Raw genomic sequence first — 19,807 nt, 5'->3', positions numbered from 1 at the left:
GACTCTGATTAGACCCCTAGCCTGGGAACCTCCATAGGCCATGGGTACAGCCCTAAAAAGACAAACGACAGAAAAAAAAAATTAAAAAATAAAAATAAAAAGCTGAAAAGAGCATGTGTTGACAGTGCGTAGTTAACCCAGGTCACATATGTATCAATAAAAGCAGGCCTGCAGTCAAACTGTGCTGTGTGAAGAGGACACCTGGTCTCCACTCTTTAGCTCTCACATCCACCTGTAGGCTTGGACTTTCTGGCACGCCTTTAGTTTCCTTCACTCTCACTGACTTACGGCTGAAGGTGGTGTTAAAATGTTTTTAAGGGGGGAAAAATAAGTATCCAGGAAATAAATTTTATACAGCATGGATGTTCTACTGCATCACCGGGACTGTTGGGAAATCTCACTGGGTATATTTGAGGCAGACTCCTGGGTGTGGGGTATGGGGTGGGAGGGAGGGGGAAACTGACAGAGGAAAGGTTATAGGCTTTGGTATCAAGTGAGCTACAAGTCCACACCCCTCCATGTCACGTTACCTGACCCATCCTTTTACAGCCCTCCTAACTGGATCAGGTCAGGACATGTGATTTTACATAAAACATGTGGAAAACCCAGGGGGATATACGAACCAAACCGGAGGTTCAGCCTCTTCCGAGGGCCACCACCTGCATCTACAGCGCATTTATCCAGGCATCAAGGTGCCTTGGTTGCAAGACACAAAACAAGTGTGCAAGTATCTAGGACAGTGCCAATCATGCTCTCAGACTCGCAGGGAACACTGATTAAAGCACTGGTTGAACAAAAGCTTGGGAAGTTATCTTTTTTTTTTCTTTTTCTAAAGTATTAATTTAAATGTTTATTTCCTCTTTACATTTTGTATTACAAACTCATTTAAAGCAACAGCTCTATAAATAACAACTAATTCTAAAATTCAAAAGGAAATACAAAGGACCTAAATAGCTGCAGTTTGGGGCTGCCTCCTAGGAAAGTGATCTTGATGTGTATCTGGCACTGGCTGTTACACTCCTGCTGGATTCCAAAATGTGACTTTTACACATTCTTCAAAGTACTGGAGCTGGAATGCAGGGCTAGTCTAAACACTGAGAAAATGGATGCTGTAACCTGAGCAGTTCTTTAAAAGGCTTACCCAACTTTTGTAAAGGACTGCTATTATTAAATGGTTTATATGGCTTTGACTGAAGTTACTCTTTGGTTTACAAATTTGGTTTATAGGTCAAATTTTTCCTTAACTTTGATAATTCAAATTTCACCTCTCTATCTTGTTTACTTGCAGCCCTAGTATTTATGGCAGGTGGTTTGTGGAGAAAACCAATATAATCTGTGGCTGACTAAGGGCTTTGTTCCGGCATATGCAGGAATTCCCTTCCTACTGCGAATGGTGCCTCTTTGTTATCTGTGGAGGAGTGCTGGAAAAATCTTGAACTTCTCCACTCCTCCTAGGCACAGACTTGACCACTGTTTACATGAGGAACTGAAATGCATTATCAACACACACCAAAGGATTTTTCTAATAATATAGCAAATCCTTTTAAGGCATGGTTTAGTCCCTATTAATTGGCTTCTCAGGAACTTCCTTCCTATTGCAACTCTCTGGAACCCTCCACCAAATTTATTTTTCATACTTTGATAGCAGAGAGTAATTTGTTACAGACGCAGGCGTAGAGAAGAACATGGCTTTTTGTCTCAGTCTTCCTGATAAACGCTTATTACTGAAAGGCTCTTCCTTTATTTAACATCCTACTATAGGGTACTCATTGCTTTGAAAAGCACATATTAAACTCCAGGCACAGCCACCATTCTTTCCTTTGAATGTATAGTGCCACAATTACTCCAGTCCACAGGCCAACTGAATAGGCTAATTCAGCAATTGCCTATGTTATGTTAACCAGCTGAGGAATATTTCTATGACATTTTTAAAAAAAGATAGATTTCATATGAATTAAAAAGCTTAAAATAATTACAATGGAATGTCAAGTTCCTTATTTTTTAGTATGAAGTAACTTAAACTTGGGCAGTTAATTGATTCAAGCAGTTTTACTGATGCTGGTGGTGGTGTACAGTCATGGCTTTTTCCATGAATGCAAAAAAAAGGAGGGAGGACAATTTTTTTTCCCAAATTTATGCTTAAAGACGCAACCATCAAGACTATTAGTGAAGCTGGAAAACTGTCATGTCATTAATTTTATAGTGATTTTGTATATTGAAAGAAACATCTTCAGGAATAATAAACTGCTAAGTACTAAGGCTAATACATCAACCATTTGGCCTTGTTGGGCAAATGTGTCCAGATGCTTTCAAGCACACAGTGGCCTTAAAGGGAAATGTGCTTTTTCTGGATAACATACGGAGTTTTTCAAAACACATGTTTAAAGATACCTTTATAATTAAATTCCCCTGGTACCCGATTTTTTTCATTATGAAAATTCTTAAACACACACAGCAGTATTAATTTCCTTATAACTATCACTCAGATTCAACAATCAAGATTTTTGTACATGTTCTTCATGTATCCTATTAGATGATTAAAACAATTCCCTGGAATTCCCCTTGTGGCTCAGTGGTTAACGAATCTGACTAGGAATCATGAGGTTGTAGGTTCAATCCCTGGCCTGGCTCAGTGGGTTAAGGATCCGGTGTTGCCATGAGCTGTGGGGTAGGTCGAAGACCCGGCTCGGATCTCGTGTGGCTCTGGCATAGGCCGGTGGCTACATCTTTGATAAGACCCCTAGCCTGGGAACCTCCATATGCCGTTGGTGCGATCCTAAAAAGACTAAAATAAAATAACATAAAATAAAACAATTCCCAAACATCATTTCATTTCACCGTTAGTATGCAGACTGTTAGTATGCATTCCTTAAACTGACATCACTGCAATGTCATTATCACATACTCAAAATGTAAATAAACATTCTCAAGTATATCTAATCTAAAACACTGCCTACACAGAGTAAAACTATTTTCTATCAGAAGTACCTCAGGGGGGAGTTCCCCATTGTGGCTCAGCAGGTTAAGAACCTAACTAGTATCCATGAGGATTAGTGTTAGATTCCTGGCCTTGCTCAGTGGGTTAAGGATCTGGGTAAACTGTGGTGTAGGTCACAGACATGGTTCACATCTCGTGTTGCTGTGGCTGCGGTATAGGCTGGCAGCTGCAGCTCCAGTTCAACCCCTGGCTGGGAACTTCTACGTGTCTTGGGTGTAGCCCTAAAAAGCAAAGTATAAAAAAGAAATACCTCAGGGGAAAGGCACCCGTGAATGGAGAGGCATGCACCTCCTCTGAAGACAGTTGTGTCTGTGCAACTTTCTTCTTACTGCCAAATTAGCTGAGGGGAAAAAGGAAATATTAGGAGCATTACATAAATTAGTTGTTGTTTAACCCGGAGAATGGGACCCAAATTATACTGTGATTATTTGCTATTTGTTCAGATGTGATTATGATATTAAAAACCCACAAGATGCAAATGTGTGCCAGGTATTCTTAACAGTTCACATGTGTGGTGGGATCTATAGTCCTAACAGTTCACATGGATGGCAGGATCTACTGGTAAAATTTTTCTCCTACATGACTACTTCCTAAATGCTCTTGGAATTTTCATTTTATGCACTGAATTAATCACAAGTATTTTACAAGAATATTGTCCAAGTTGTTCCGTGTTTTGAGAGGGGAAACAGTTTGAATAGCCATTGCTATAAACAGTTAGAAGGCATCAGCTGCTTAAAGAGTTGCTAATTTGAAACTTTTCCTATTTATGTAAAAAAAAGGCAGACCAGGAGCCTTCATTTGAAATAATCTCAATGATCAAACATCTGATTAATTTAAAGGTAGAGACTGAATATTTAACCAGTTATCCACCATTTTCTGTTCTAAATGGAGAACTATATTATCAAGGGAATTATCTAACATATGTGTATATAAATGTTGTCACCTTTCTATTTAAATTTGGGCTGGCTTTTTCCCTTAGTGAGAAAACTTCCAAATTTTTTTTTTCACTTGCCAGTGCTCTGCAATCTTATATATTTGGTTTTGAAGTAAAAGCACTTTAGGATAACTTTACTAGATTCCTGTTAAGAACAACACAGCTAATACATTCTTTGAAAAATATGTCAAGCAGATAAATATCTATCTCGACTATACGTACTTTAACTTCTTTTGGCTCTATAAACACAACATTAAAAATCACACTTTTTAAAGTGACACATCTAACTATATATCTAGAAATAACAGCTATCCTTTTACTTATAAGGACAACATATCTGTAATAGCCTTGGGATCAATTTTCTTTGAATTTAGAAACATAGTGGTAAAATATTTATCATCATTTGAAAATCCAGCTATTATTTTAAAATAGCCAAATAACATACCTCACAAAATAAGGAGCATACTTGTGAAATCCTACACGTTTACCCCAACACCCCAAAGCAAACCTAGGAGATTTTCAACAGAAACAGTCATGGTGGGAGGCCCAGGCACAAACAGACATAAAAACAAGTTACTCATTACAAATGGTCATAAGTCCTACCTGGTCTCTGTCCGCAGATAAGTAGAAGATTCATCATAAAAATAAAAAATACTAAAAAGAACTGTCGAAACCTCATCTTTCTGCCACACTGCAGTAGGTGAGACAGCCCACGAGGTCGCAGTCTGAATGGTCCGCGGTGCCCGGGGACCCTCCTCTCATGCTAAGGATAGACCTCGGCCGGCAGCTGCTGCGCTCAGGAGGTTGATGGTCACCGCGCACGAGTGACTGTGGCCGCGGGCCAGTCTCAGACTCCTCCTCCACCCGCTCCCGCCCGTCCCGCCCCTTGATTTCCATAAGTAAATACGTGCAATGAGCTGAGCCATCTCGGAACAGACCCGGGGGGGAGTTCGGCCCCCAGCTCCCGTGGGGGAGGCTGATCAGCCCGAGTGGAGCTGCCTCCTTCCTCTCCATTTACATCTGTTTACAGTTTACATCGTCCACGCTGGTCCCACACGCAGAAACCCAGCGGAATGACAGGAAGTCCCTTGTCCTTTTCAGAAGGAATTCTGGAGCGCTAACTCAGACTGCCAAATGCTTTGTGGCCCGAACATGTGGCCAAGTCTTCCTCCTTTCCAAACCTACTGCAAAGTGGTGACTGTTTGCCCCAAATCTCTAAACTGCTTGTTACATGGGTTTACTCATTAAACATTCCTGGCATTTAGAATGTTCTGAAATAAATCTCCAAACTGTATATATTTATATTTTGTAAAGTGCAGCCTCTAAGATAATGGAGATAATTTTCATCTGCAGTATATCCAGGGTTTTAAAAAAAGGAAGTTGGGGTAAGCCACAGATTCCTAGAATCTGTGTTCTGTTAAAAAATTTATATAGGGTGGCTGGTACATCTCCCATGAAGAAATGAGGGGTGGAGAAAGACCTCCCAGCTCCTCTTGGGATGAGCCCAGAAGACAAAGGCAATCATGTGTTATCTTCACACACGCTCCAAGACATCTTGTTAAGTGCTTCCTTGCCTATCATAGGTAGCTGTTACAAATGAAGAAGCCAGTACCTACTATAAAGTCAACTGAAACAGTAGTGTAGATACACTCACATATATGTAGAGACAAAATACCAAATCTAAAGAGTAGGCAACTTGTGAGTTGCCAGGAATTGTATTGCATTATGTTTCTCTAGATTCAGGCAGTTGGTACAGGACATTGAGGTTTGAAATTAATGCATAATTTGCTTGTGTGTGTGTGTGTGTGTGTGTGTGTGTGTGTGTGTGTGTTTAAGGTCACACCTGCAGCATGTGCAAATTCCCAGGGTAGGGGTTGAGTCAAAGCTGTAGCTTCTGGCCTAGGCCATAGCCACAGCAACGCCAGATCTGAGCCGAGTCTGCAATCTACACCACAGCTTATAGCAATGTCGGATCCTTAACCCACTGAGCAAGGGCAGGGAATGAACACGTATCCTCATGGGTACCAGTCGGGTTCGTCACCGCTGAGCCACAAAGGAAAGTCTAATTTGCTTGATCTTAGATATCAGTCTGTAAGAAGCATATGCATGTACTTTATAACAGGCCAGAACATACAGAAATTCTTAAAATCACTTTCTTAAAATCCTGAGAATATTTGCCCATCTGACTGGAAGTTTGGGGTTAAGGGGCACTATGTTGCCGTGATGTATTTGGGCACCACTCCATGACATCAACTGAATACAAGAGTGTGGACTTGTGGTCTAAAAGTGCTCAAGAACAGCAAAGGGAGGGACTGTTGGAGTTGACACATCTGCCTGAAAGCTTCCAGTACAGCACACTGGGATCTGCAAGCTGACAGAGGTGAGCATTTAGTCCAGCAAACCACCTGGAGACTGATAGTTTACAGTACAACTCCAGGCCAAATCTTAAGTCCATTCAGAGTATTCGTGAGCTTTCTCTGGGGTGAGATAGTGGCTACTACAAACTGCATATACCGATTAAAATTTCCATATTTCATTTCCAGCCGATCAACAATGAACTCCTAGAAAATGGCTAATACAAGAAAGTACTGGGAAGATTATCTCCCCAGTCAGCATACAGAGAAGTGCTATATTTAAGTTATGTAACCAGTTTAAACATAATTTTGTCATTAAAAAAAGTGAGATAAAATGGAAGTTCTTATTGTGGTTCAGCAGGTTAAGAACTCGACTAGATCCATGAGGATGCAGGTTTGTTCCCTGGCCTCGCTCAGTTGGTTAAGGATCCGGTGTTGCCACAAGCTTTGGTGTAGTCACAGATAGAGCCCAGATCCAGTGTTGCCTTGGCTATTGCGTAGGCCGGGAGCTGCAGCTCTGATTCAGCCCTTAGCCCGGGAACTTCCATATGCCACAGGTGCAGCCATAAAAAGAGAAAAAAAAAATGAGATAAAATACCCTGTATTCCACCTGAAATAGTTACAAGGGTTTTGTGAGATAACATATTGCATTTATGAAAGTTGACATTATCTATTCTATTCTATTCTAATTTTTGCTTTTTAGAGTCATATCTGTGGCATATGGAGGTTCCCAGGCTCAGGGTTGAATTTGAGCTACAGCTGCCAGCCTGCACCACAGCCACAGCAACGCAGGACAGGATCCGAGTCACATCTGTGACCTACACCACAGCTCACGGCAACACTGGATCCTTAACCCACTGAGTGAGGCCAGGGATCGAACCCGAAACCTCATGGTTTCTAGTTGGATTCGTTAACCACTAAGCCATTACAGGAACTCCCAATAAAGAATAATTTTAAAATATATAAATAGGAGTTCCCATCGTGGTGTAGCCGAAATGAATCCAAGTAGGAACCATGAGGTTTCGGGTTCAATCCCTGGCCTCGCTCAGTGGGTTAAGGATCCAGTGTTGCCCTGAGCTGTGGTGTAAGTCGCAGACATGGCTTGGATCCCTCATTGCTGTGGCTCTGGCGTAGGCTGGCAGCTACAGCTCCGATTAGACCCCTAGCCTGGGAACCTCCATATGCCGTGGGTGCGGCCCTAGAAAAGGAAAAAAAAATTATTCTTTATTCTTTCTAAAAACAAGGAAGAAGTTGATGATGATGATTAAGAAGATGTTTTCTGGGAGTTCCCTTGTGGCACAGCAGGGTAAGGATCCAACATTTTTACTGCAACAGCCCAGGCTGCTGCTGTGATGTGGTTTCGATCCCTGGCCTGTGAGAACTTCTGAGTGGTACAGGTGTGGACAAAAAAGAACAAAAAAAGAAGCTGGTTTCTGTAGTACAATGAAATAGTATATAAAGTTGATGAGAAAACTGAAATGCTAGACACTAAAGGACAGTGACAATTGACCTGGCATTTCTGTGGGTTGTGAGTCCACAGCACCAATAAATCACTTTTCTGTGAATACTTCAAAACATCCAAATTAGGCTAGCTCTTCTCACATCTCTTATTTATGCTCATGTTCTGTGTTTCTTTTCTTTGAAAAGACCTGCTCTGTTAGTCCAAATTTTACTTAACTGAGATCCTACTAGATGTTCAGGATTTAACCCAATCATTCCAAATCAGCTCAACAGGTATTTGCTGAGGACCTAAATTGGCTACCATGTTCCAAGCTCTGGTTCCAGGTACTAGGGATAAAATGAAGAATCAAAGATTCTACTCTTGTATTTAATGTTTACTCATTAAATTTTATCAAATTTAATATAATTTTCTTATAAATTCATTAGATTTCCTCTACAAGCATTTCCTAACTCTTGCCAACTGAAAGTGATTTCAGTTCTGTTCTGGGAATCTGGAAAATATCTTGTTATCATGGCCTTTTCACCACCAAGGCTTTATGCCTCTCTTGTGGACCATTACACATTCATCCTGACAGTTTCTTGAGGGTGTATGGACTCCTGCAGAAATAAAAACTCCTTGACACTTGCCCTTTCTCCTTTTGATGTCTTCTGTGGAGCCTAGAAATATTGAATTCATATCAATTTGAATTGAGTATGAAAATCATGAGATATTAAAAAATGAATGGGAGTTCCCGTCATGGCTCAGTGGTTAACGAATCCGACTAAGAACCATGAGGTTGTGGGTTCGATCCCTGGCCTTGCTCAGCGGGTTAAGGATCCGGCGTTGCTGTGAGCTGTGGTGTAGGCTGGAGGCTATAGCTCCAGGGGAAAAAAAAAATGAATGGGTGCTGGGAGTTTCCCAGTGGCTCAGCTGGTTAAAAGTCTGGTGTTGTCACTACGATGGCCCAGGTTTGATCTCTGTCCAGAGGGCACTTCCACATACCATGGGCATGGCCAAAAAAACAAAAACAAACAAAAATGAGTGAGTGAGAACTTAAAACTAGTATGACTCTGGAAGTGAATATAGGAATAAAGAAAAGGAATATGTAAAAAATTTACCTAGAAAAGGTGAAAAGGGGGAAAAAAGTCAAGTTCAGGAATTAATTAGAACCATGGCTATTTATTCATTAGGATAGCTGTTTATGGAACTTGACCTAGACAAGAACAAAGACTAGGTTACCTTTCAAGCCTGAAAATTTGTGTTCTGTAACTATGGTCCATAGCCTGTGACTTACCTACCTCTATAAAATGTAAACTCCATGGGGGTTGGACATTTTATGTTTGCTTCATTGTCATAGCTTTCTTATCTGAAATATTGTTGCATAAAATTCCACTCAGTTTCTTAGTAAAGCACACCCTAGTACTCTTAGGTTTTGCTCTTGGTTTCTGGTTTAATACCTGTCTCTGTTTGTGGTGGGTTTAGCTCCTGCCCAGAGGTGGGCTCATTAATTACCAAGCCTGGCAGAGACAGACTGTGGCCTGATTTCCTCTTTGCCTCCTGGTTGCCTGGATGGTGTTGACTGCCCCTTCCTAACCTTGCTCTGACTTCGGTTATCTGCCCAAGGCCTGGCTTCCCTTGGGTTTCCCCTGGCTTTCCACGTCCTCAATCTCTAAGCTTTCTGACCCTCTGGACTTCACACTAACACATTGACTGACTTCTGGTTTCATTATACATTTTTCTGTTGCTCCTTGGTCCCATTTTGACCACTTTGGGGTCTAGACCCGATCCCATGTGTTTAGTTTCCACTCACTTCATTAGTTCTCTGAGGCTGCTTTTCATTCTCTACAATCATTCTTGGGTCCCAAATTAACAATGAAGAAGAAACTGACAACTGGAGTTATAGACAACAGAATCATTGTCAATAAAAAGGTATTGGCTTTGCAAAAATATGAGAGCAAAATTGGCATTCTCCCTGCTTTGAGGCCATAGTGAATTAGACATGTTAGAGATTACAAATGGATAAAATTAGAATATTACTGTGCTAAAACATTTACTCGGTAAAATGCTCACTCAGAAATTTTCCCAGGATCTTCTTGGGCATATGCACTAGTTGAAAAAACATTACTGATCATAAATGCTGCATCAAGCTAATATCTGAGCCAAAACACATATTTTCACAAGAAACCAAAATTCCAAAAAAGGCACACACTTTTGAGAGTATGGATATCTTTTTAGCCCTCATACCCCTGGCAAATTAGAAAAAAAAAAAAAATAGCATCATCAGGGTTACAGTAGACTCTCAATGATAACAAGTACAGAAATAATCAAGGTAGCAACATATGTGAGATGTCCAGACCCCTCCCTTGTGGTGACTCTTTCTTACCCAGGCTACTGGGTTAAAGTGATTGGCCAAATGGCATTAAGAAAACTTGTCATGGAGGTACATTAAATAGGGATATTGGCGACCTTTACATATTTTTCTAATGAATGAATCAGGTAAAAATCATTCAATACTTTGTAATATTTCTCTTTTTTAAAAAATCAGTGATGGAGTTCCCATTGTGGCACATAGTAAACAAATCCAACTCAGAACCATGAGCTTGCAGGTTCAATCCCTGGCCTTACTCAGTAGGTTAAGGATCTGGTGTTGCCATGAGCTGTGGTGTAGGTCACAGAAGCGGCTTGGATCTGGCGTTGCTGTGGTTCTGGTGTAAGCCGGCAGCAACAGCTCCAATTAGACCCCTAGCCTGGGAACCTCCATAATGCCGAGGTGTGTCCCTAAAAAGACAAAAAGAAAGACAAAAAAAAAAAAATCAGTGAGATATCTTGGATTTATCTTCTTTACCCCAAATTATAACCTCTTTTTATGCTTATTTTTATCAAAAACTGTCTCCAGAATTTTCATAATAAATCCAGTGATTCCTAGGCTATGATTATTGTTTATTGGATGAATTGTATATGATATAAAGCTGCTAGTAAATCTTGCACTGGAATTCTTTAAGGCCATATTTAAGACTGAGATAGTCATGGAATCTTGAGTGTCTTTTGAACCACAGGAATTGAATGGTCTAGAGTTTAAACTGGTGAAACAGAAACTGAATGTTTGACTCTTGGCTTGTGATGATTTGGTTCATCACCAAAATCCGAAGGTAATTTGTTGTGATGGAAACAGCATGACCATAGGAATCAGGCAACTTGCATTTTTAGTCCTGGCTCCTGTCACTAAGTCACATGGCTTTGGTCAAGTCATTTTATCAGATCCTTCACTTAAAATGTGAGTTATTTAGTCTTTACATTTACAGTTCCTTAAGTCCTCTGAAACCCTAACTTTTGGTTCTATCTCAATTTCCTTTGACTGAAAATGTAAGAGGCTTCATTAATCCATTTAATAAATATGAAGTGAACATATGTGGGGATTTTATTGCATTTTATGAGGAAGAAAAGCATAAGCCCAGAGCATGCATGTCTCATATTGACCCCTCAGGTGGTAGTGTGCTAACTAGGGGATGGTTGACAAAGTACAGCAATCGTTGATCAATTTCCAAGCATTTCATCCTTTCAGTCCTGAACTTTACTTCACTCCCTAGTAACATCCTGCAGAACATCATTTCTCTTTCCGGGAGAATCCAGTCCCATCCATGTTCCCCCCACCGGGGGCTCTCCCCCCACCCAGAAGCTGGCCATTGTTGCTACCTGGGCCTGACTTTCTTCCTGATCATTAGTCAAGAAGAGTTTTCAGCTCTCTTTTCTATGAGTGCCCATGTGAGCTATTTGAAAATATAGGATACAGTTCTCTGTCATGCCTTTTGACCCGGCTGGGGGAGTATTGTATTATTACTTATTATTTCCATGCTACTTCTGCGTTCCCTAAACTTGGCACCTGAGCTAGAAACATTTGTGATCAGTTAATCAGCTACTGTGACTGTTTTACATCTATTGAGCCCTTATCACACACAATATTTAAACTAGTTTACGTGCTATCGAAGTCTAGGAAAGGCCTGAGAAATATAAATATTATGTGTATATTATGTATATATAAATATTCCATGTATATATTCCAATTCTAACATTCCATGTATATATACATACATGAGATTCCCATGTACACACACACACACACGTATATATGTGTGTGTGTTTGTGTTTTGGAATTGAAGTCCAATCCATTCCTTTATACAAATTAAAAAACTGTCATTAAATAACTTCCCAAAGGCCAACACAATTTAGTAATAGAACAAATCTCGGAGTTCCTGTTGTGGAGCAGCAGAAATGAATCCAACTAGGAACCATGAGGTTGCAGGTTCCATCCCTGGCCTTTCTCAGTGGATTAAGGATCTAGCATAGCCATGAGCTGTGGTGTAGGTCACAGACATGGCTCAGATCCTGTGTTGCTGTGGCTGTGGCATAGGCTGGCAGCTAGAGCTCTGATGTGACCCTTAGCCTATGAACCTCCATATGCCACAGGCGCAGCCCTAAAAAAAAAAAAAAAAAAAAAAAAAAAACAACAACAAAACAAAACCAAAACAAAATACCCACAAATCTGCACCATGAAGATTCTTGTTAGAAGCAAGTTTAACATGAAAGATTTTCTATCACTCACTGTGTGCCAAGCGTTACTGTAGGAACTTTACTTAAAAACTAGTTTAATCCTCACAACAGCCCTCTTTTGTCTGTTTTACAAATTAGGCAACTGTGGAGTAAAGAAATGAGGTAATTTCCTAAGGTTGTGTAGTGCAAACAACAGACCTAGCTAGGGTCTGGACCCAGATAGTGAGACCCCAGAGTTCCTCTTCTGAGCTGCTATGACCTTTCCATAGCTGCAGAAATAAAACCATCCTTTTCATACGTTGAGCTTCATGGATGGAGCCATCTTTAATATTTAAAATGAAAATAGTTTTGTATTTTTAATCAATCTCTATTTGAATATTAAGTTGTATCTGTGCTCTTCAAATGAACAAATCATGTAAGTTTTCTGTCTGACTGATGAACTTCCAATCAAATGCTATTTTTCAGAAATATAATGGTTGTAATTATAGACTGTATGCGTATTTGTAAGTCTTAGAGATGGGTGATAAGTTAGGTTAGGCTACTGCTTTCTTTTCCAGTGAGCAGCTTTAAGACATCCCCTTCCGCTGTAATGCAAACACAGGTCTCTGTGTATGTCATACTAATTTGCCAAAAATAAGCTGGACAGATAATCGCAGGAGTGTCTTTCTACTTCTGGCCCTTATCGAAGTCAGAACTCCACACCGAATTTCATTTCTTTCAAAAAGTCTGTAAGCCAGCCCATATGGATCCAATTACTTAATTGTCTGCAGAGTCGTAAGGGCAGTTCCTTATACCAATGTGGGCCTTTCTATCAGATCTTGCTGCTCCTCTCACTGACCCTTTGTCCTTTCTGGAGGAAGAAATCAGTAGCAGACGCTGTTGGGTGAGTGCTGCCAGGTGTGTGTGTGCTCGTATGTGTGTGTGTGCGCGTGTGTGTGTGTGTGTGTGTGTGGCATACGCACACGTGCACGTGAAGGAAAAATGTGTGTGTTAATCCAGTTATTTGAAAATAAAAAGAATAAAATGCCTAGTAAAAGGGAAAAATGGGAAGAAGGAAAATAGGAGGAAGCAAGACAAAGGGAAAGCCGAAAAGAGAGGAGCTCACATGTTGGGGAATTTCAGTAGTCTTTATTTGTCTATTTTTGGGAAAGTCTGTCTTACATATTTAATTACCACATAACACGATGGCTTCTGGCAAAAAGCAATACTACCGCCATGCCAAATTAAGTGAAGTTAAGGAAGTTGTAGAGCTGGAATTACAATCTCATGGAAAGGACTTTAAATTTTGAAAGGACTTTGCTAGGCATCTAATCACACCTCAGCATGAGGTAAGGAGGCTAGTTAGCATACTAATGTTCCCTCCAGATTAGAGCAGAGGACAAGGCAGTGTCACTTTCCATTAAAGCTCACCTTAAAAATAAAAATGACAGAGGTGATCAACCTCTTCACTCTGTTTTCTGCTGATTCTCTGCTCGGTTTCTCTGATTCCTTTTATCTCATTCTTTTTCAAAACCTATTGCAGGGAGATTGATGTCAGCAAAACAGGGTGGAAGGAAAATCTCAAGGCAGAATTACTAAGGCTTTCTCCTCCACACTTTGGAGACCACATTCCTTTACTTTTGATGATTTGTCAGTGCTGCCTACAGGTGAAGAATGAAGCACAGGTGATTGCTTGGTGGAGCCCAAATAAACGACCCCTCAAACAGTCAAGATTCCCTGCACTTATAGGTTCACTACTGTTCTTTAATGGCTTTTCTTTCCCTCACCTGAGGGGGTGAGGGTTGCTCAAGTACTGGCCAGCTCCTCTTGAACACAGGGCATGAGTATAGCACTACTAAGTGGTGCCCTTCTATATACTAAGTAGCATTTTACATAGGCTACATTGATTGATAAATAAGATGCCATCATTGAAGCTGAGTTTCCCTAAAATCGAGTTTCCTTACTGAGTTTTTTTTTATTACTTATAGGTTTTATTACATTTATAGGTGTACAACAATCATTACAACCAAATTTTACAGCATTTCCATCCCAAATCCTCAGTGCCTCCCCCCCACCCCCCAAACTGTCTCATTTCTCTTACTGAGTTAATGATTAATGTCTCTAAAACTTCATTCCCTTTCTTGTCCCCTCTGGCCTCAGTCCTATGCTCACTGAACACTGATCAACCAGAGGCAGGTGACTACAGTTGCTGTGCTCAAACATCATTAATGCACTAAAATTGCTACTCGAGATATCATCATTAACTTACAAACGCAAGTTGTTTCTCCAGGGCAGGATGAGCTCACAGACCCTTGAGCTGTAGACCACTTGGCCAGAGAATCATAAACCAGAGACATCCTGATTCCCAAAACTAAATTAAGAAATGTCACAAGTTGATGAATCCAGCCTCTTTGTTCTAAAGATCAAGCTGGAGTGCATCAATGCAAAGATCAAGCTGGAGTGCATCTGAGGCTTGCTCGGTGTCTTGCAATAAACCCTTACTTTGCTGCAAACTCCTGCTTCCAGAGTTTGGCTTCCTGAGCTGCAGACACATGACCCTTTGCTTGGTTATATCTAGCCAATCTTCTACTAAGGACTTAACAAGCAAGTGTACTTTCTGTTCTATCATTATAACACTGCATATAGCTTTTTGCGAAGTTAAATCAATAGCCTTGTTTTTTTTTTTTTTTTTTTTTTTTGTATTTTGTCTTTTTAGGGCTGTGCCCTCATCATATGGTTCCCAGGCTAGGGTCTAATTGGAGTAATCAGAGCTGTTGCCACTGGCCTACACCACAGCTCACAGCAAGACAGGATCCTTAAGCCACTAAAAAAGGCCAGGGATTGAACCCACAACCTCATGGTTCCTAGTCAGATTCGTTTCCGCCGCACCACGGTAGGAACTCCCAATATCCTTGATCTTTGATCGGTTGGCATAAAAGTCCAGTTCACTAATGAGAAATATTTTAATGATAAATATAGCAGCCATTTTCGGAGCTCATGATATGTAAGTGTTGTGAGTACAAACATTATTCTACATAGTCCATAACAACACTGGGAGATAGAAACTATTGTTTCTCCACTTTAGGACAGTGAAACTGAGCCCCAGAGAGCTGAATATTGTGCTTGTCTTCAGAGAGCAGAGTCAGGATTCAAATTCAAGCTCAGACTTCTATCTGCTGTGCTAACCTGGAGTTTCCATCTGTGTAGATGGTTGACCAACATGGAGCTTATTACCAACATAACACAGTTCTGGTGTGCTGGCCATGTACAAAGGGAAATAAACAGGAGGAATGTCAAATGTGTCACGAGATCTGCTAAAATGGAGAACTCCTTGGAAAGGGCGAGAGAGCAGCAGGAATGGCTTAAAGTATACTGTTTCCAAAGTAGCATGTATGGTGTTGTACCATCTTGACAACAAAAACAAGAAACTAAAACCAACCAAACCCCCCACCATGTGTATGTAAGTGACAAAAAGGAGATGCAACATCATACTGAGTCATCAGTAGTTCTCTCTGTGAAGGGGAGTGGTAAATGCCTTCTCTTCTTTGAGGGTGTTTTGTTTTGTTTTGGTTTGGGTGTATATCTACAGAGAACATGCATTTCTTCTGCAATTAAAACTTACTGGTCATTGTTGAAACTTGAGGTTTTCTATGCTATTCTTTTTTTTTTTCTTGTTCATGTTTAAAATTTTCACTCTCAAGAGTGTGGAGATACTTTGAGAAAATAAAAACAGCTTGAAACACAGACTAATCCTAAAAATGGCTGCTGCAGCTTATTGGGAATAAATGTGGATGCCAATGAAAATCATCAATAAACAATCTATAATAGGAGTTCCCTTCTTGGCTCAGTGGAGACAAAGCCGACTATTGGCTATCCAGGATGACGTGGGTACAATCCTTGGCCCTGCTCTGTGGGTTAAGGATCCGGCATTGCTGTGAGCTCTAGTGTAGGTCACAGATGCAGCTCGGATCCCTTATTGTTGTGGCTGTGGTGTAGGCCAGCAGCTACAGCTCCAATTGGACCTCTAACCTGGGAACTTCCGTAAGCCATGGCTATGGTGCTAAAAAGACAAAGAATTTTTTTAAAAAGTAACAGTCTATAATAGGAATAGAAGAGGATTTTATTTGAGCCAAACTAAGGGCTATAGCCCAGAAGACAGCTTCTTGGATTACTCTGAGAATCTTCTCTGGAGAAGCAGGGTTTTCAGCACAATTTTATGTGTGGTCAGAACAAAGAACATCAAGCAAGTCAGGGATACATTCTTCCAAGGTTTCAAAGAAACAGACCAGCACCTGCATGGCAAGTCAGCATCACCCCTGCACCTGGAAGGGGAGTCTTATCATCCATAGTGTACCAGAGCTGGCCCAGGAAGAGAGGTATTTAATCTTTTTTTTTCTTTTTTTTTTTTAACATGGACATTCTTTGCTTCTGGTCAGTGCACCCTTTTCTTTAATAATTAAAGCATGGAGAACAGACTTGTGGTTGCCAAGAGGGAGGGAGTGGGAATTTGGGGGTTGGTAGATGCAAACTATTGCATTCGGAGTGCATAGGTAATGAGATCCTGCTGTATATCTAGTCACTCGTGATGGAACATGATGGAGGATAATGTGAGAAAAAGAATGTTATGTATATATGAAAGAACAACAAATAAGAAAAATAGTGCTACAAAACTGAATGGCCTTAGATATATTCACTGCAGCTAAAGGAGGTATCTGTGCTATTATAAAATCTGAATGTTGTGTCTATATTCCTGATTATTCACAGAATGTGCCTGATTCCCTGTGAAATCTCTGACAGCAGATTCATAAGATGTCTGATCCAGCTCCAGCTTTTGCAGCTGCCCTCTGGAACTGGTTGACCTCCTCCTTCACCTTAGTCATCATTGTGATCTTGATCTTTTTATTTGGACCCTGTATAATTAATTGTATTTCTCGCTTCATTACATCCTGATTAGCAACTATCAACATTCAAATGGTGATAGAAGCAGTACCCAATGTAATGTATCAAAGCCCACTTGACCATCCCATGAGTGGAGACCTAACTTCTTTCCCCTAACAATGTCTCTGTACAGCAGGAAGCAGTCAGAGTGGTGGTAGCTCCCTTTCCCCCTGAAGTTAGAGTCTCCAACTCTAGAAGAAGGGATTGAGGCAGAATAATAACTCAGGTAGTTAGTGTAGGAGCATAGGCTTTGATGCATTCGATATGGCTGTTGATAAACATTTGTGGCTTAAGGGCTCCAGGGAGTAACATCCCCACAGGCCTTGTTTACTACAGGGAGTGCACCTATGCCCAGATGGACATTAATCCCTATCTCCCTGTGATTCAGTTTATGAGAAGAAAAGGACAAAGAAACCATGAGACTTATGGGACATTCCTGTCCCTGAGACCCCTTTTGGACAGGGACCCCTTTTAAGTATTTGGGCAAGGCCAATGGGAGAAAACCATATCTTTCTGGACCCCACGTTGGTACCCCCATCTCTAAGGGATAAAAACCCCTATAAGACAATAAAGAAGGGGGCTCTTCTCCCTCCTCCCAGCTGTTTTGGGAGCTGTTTTCTTTCCTGTAATAAAGATTTTGCTTGCTTGCAAAAAAAAAAAAAAAAAGTGTGTGTGTGTGTGTGTATGTATTATATATATTTTATATATGGCTGGGTCACTTTGCTATACAGCAGGAATTGACAGAACATTGTAAATCAACTATAATTAAAGAAATAAAAATCTTTAAAAAATCGTTAAAGCAGAGGTGCAATGTATGTGTGATAGGTTACAAACAGGCTGTTCTAGTCAGTGGAAATTCAAGTTAACTCATGCATAAGCCAGAATGACGTCTCCACACCTCTATGGGAGAATTTCCTTTATCAGTGGCCAAAAGTACCTCCTGGAATATGATTCTGCATAAGAGGCTCCCTTGAGCAAAGGCCACATTGAGTTTCAGAAGCAAAGTCATAAGAGGTGAGAGGTATTTGGTAGATTTCCCTCAGAAGAAGATCTGGTGTGGAAGCAGCTCCTTCCATATCCTGTTCCTGGGGCCCATCTATCCTAACCCCTCTCCCCCAAAACCCCTGCCCACCCTCCCCACCTTCCTCCCCTTGCTGTGTTCCATGGCATATAAAACCCACACATTCTCCTGCTACAGGGTCTTTGCATCTGTTCCCCCTCCTTGGAACTCTTGCTCAGATCTTTTTGTTGTTGTTGTTTTGGGTCACACCTGTAGCATGTGGATGTTCCCAGGCTAGGGGGTTGAATCGGAGATGTAGCCGCCGGCCTAGGTCAGAGCCACAGTAACTTGGGATCTGAGCCGTGTCTTCGACTTACACCACAGCTCATGGCAACGTCTGATCCTTAACCCACTGAGTGAGGCTAGGGATCAAAGCTGCAACCCCATGGTTCCTGGTCAGATTCCTTTCCATTGCGCCACAACGGAAACTCCATCTTGCTCAGATCTTCACACAGATAGTGATGGGGTGCAGAACACAGTTCCCCAAAATATGGTAGCTAGTATGTTGAGTATTCTAAGCTGAAGGATTTGAGAAAACAACACAAAATGGAAAGTCACTGTAACTTTCCCTCTTCTCATCTCCCACAAAGCCGGTTATAAAACCCTCATCTGAGCTGTGCCCTCCCTACATCTGCAAGAAAGGAGCATCCTTAGCTTCTAAGACAAAGGGGCATGAAGAAGAATCCTATGAGACAGGTCTGTCGCTTCTCAGGTTACTACACTGAGCCCATATTCTCTTACCTGTTTTGCTCCTCCCATGCCTGCTCCTCATGAAAAAGCATAAAATATCAGGTATGTTTCTTCTGGTCTCTGTTTACTTCAGAAGGGTCCTATGTCACAACAATTTATGTGAGATAAATGTGTATGCTTTTCTCTTGTGACTCTGTCAGCTTAATTTGCATACCCAGTCAGGAAATCTAAGAGGGTGGAGGTTTCCTCCCACAATAGCTTTTCTTTCTGGACATGGCTGCTCTACTAGTTACACTCTCATACTGTCCTGTCCTTTGGAACATTCAATGAGCTCTTAATAGTTTTAAAATTCATTTGTTCAGTGGATCTCTCCCCAAGAGAGTACAGATCTATGAAAATGGGATCTTGTTTCTTTCTACTCACAGACCCTGGAACAGTATGTGGGACATAGCAGTCACGCAATAAATAGTTGAAAAGTAACCAAATGAAAAGAGGCTCTGCCTGAGCTCTGCTGTTCTGTGGTCACAATTCACTCAGAAGTGAACACTGAGCTTCCCCACAGAAATGCCAACCATGCTCAGGTGCAGAGTGGGGGATTTAAAGCCTTTGTTTTCACAACCCAGAATGCCTCAACTTTTGCAATAATATTGCATGTTAATACCTTAACCTGTGTTCATAAATACTAACATTTATAAGCCCCCAAACCCTAAGTAATAAAATATATTTTATTTTTTATTTGTTTAGTGTTTTTTTTTAGGGCTGCAGCATGTGGAAGTTCCCATGCTAGGGGTGGAATCAGAGCTGCAGCTGCTAGCTACACCACAGTCAGAGCAACTCCAGATCCAAGCCATGTCTACAACTTACA

The 19,807-nt window shown here is 41.0% G+C and overlaps 1 protein-coding gene and 1 long non-coding RNA gene across 7 annotated transcripts in view; one reads left to right on the top strand and one right to left on the bottom strand.

Moving 5' to 3' along the window:
- Nucleotides 1–5,789, bottom strand: part of APELA (apelin receptor early endogenous ligand) — a 33,255-nt gene extending 27,466 nt beyond the window's left edge. For 2 of the 3 annotated variants that reach the window (XM_013978712.2, XM_021101316.1), the window contains exons 1-2: nucleotides 4,536–5,789; nucleotides 3,249–3,338 (exon numbers count right to left, since the gene is read on the bottom strand). In XM_013978712.2, the coding sequence (XP_013834166.1) occupies nucleotides 3,250–3,338; nucleotides 4,536–4,611 (165 nt within the window). In that variant the 5' untranslated portion in view covers nucleotides 4,612–5,789 and the 3' untranslated portion in view covers nucleotide 3,249. The remainder of the gene's footprint in view (nucleotides 1–3,248; nucleotides 3,339–4,535) is intronic. The other variant, XM_013978711.2, reaches the window with a different exon arrangement.
- LOC102159863 overlaps nucleotides 1–18,523 on the top strand; it is a 48,084-nt gene extending 29,561 nt beyond the window's left edge. For 2 of the 4 annotated variants that reach the window (XR_002346664.1, XR_001298301.2), the window contains exon 4: nucleotides 15,340–17,835. This is a non-coding gene — a long non-coding RNA (uncharacterized LOC102159863). Of the gene's footprint in view, nucleotides 1–15,339 lie in introns of all 4 variants that reach the window. The other 2 variants (XR_002346663.1, XR_001298304.2) reach the window with 2 other exon arrangements.

This window comes from Sus scrofa, chromosome 8 (genome assembly GCF_000003025.6).
Source record: "Sus scrofa isolate TJ Tabasco breed Duroc chromosome 8, Sscrofa11.1, whole genome shotgun sequence".
NCBI classification, from domain to species: domain Eukaryota; kingdom Metazoa; phylum Chordata; class Mammalia; order Artiodactyla; family Suidae; genus Sus; species Sus scrofa.
This window is presented reverse-complemented; position numbering and strand designations above follow the sequence as displayed.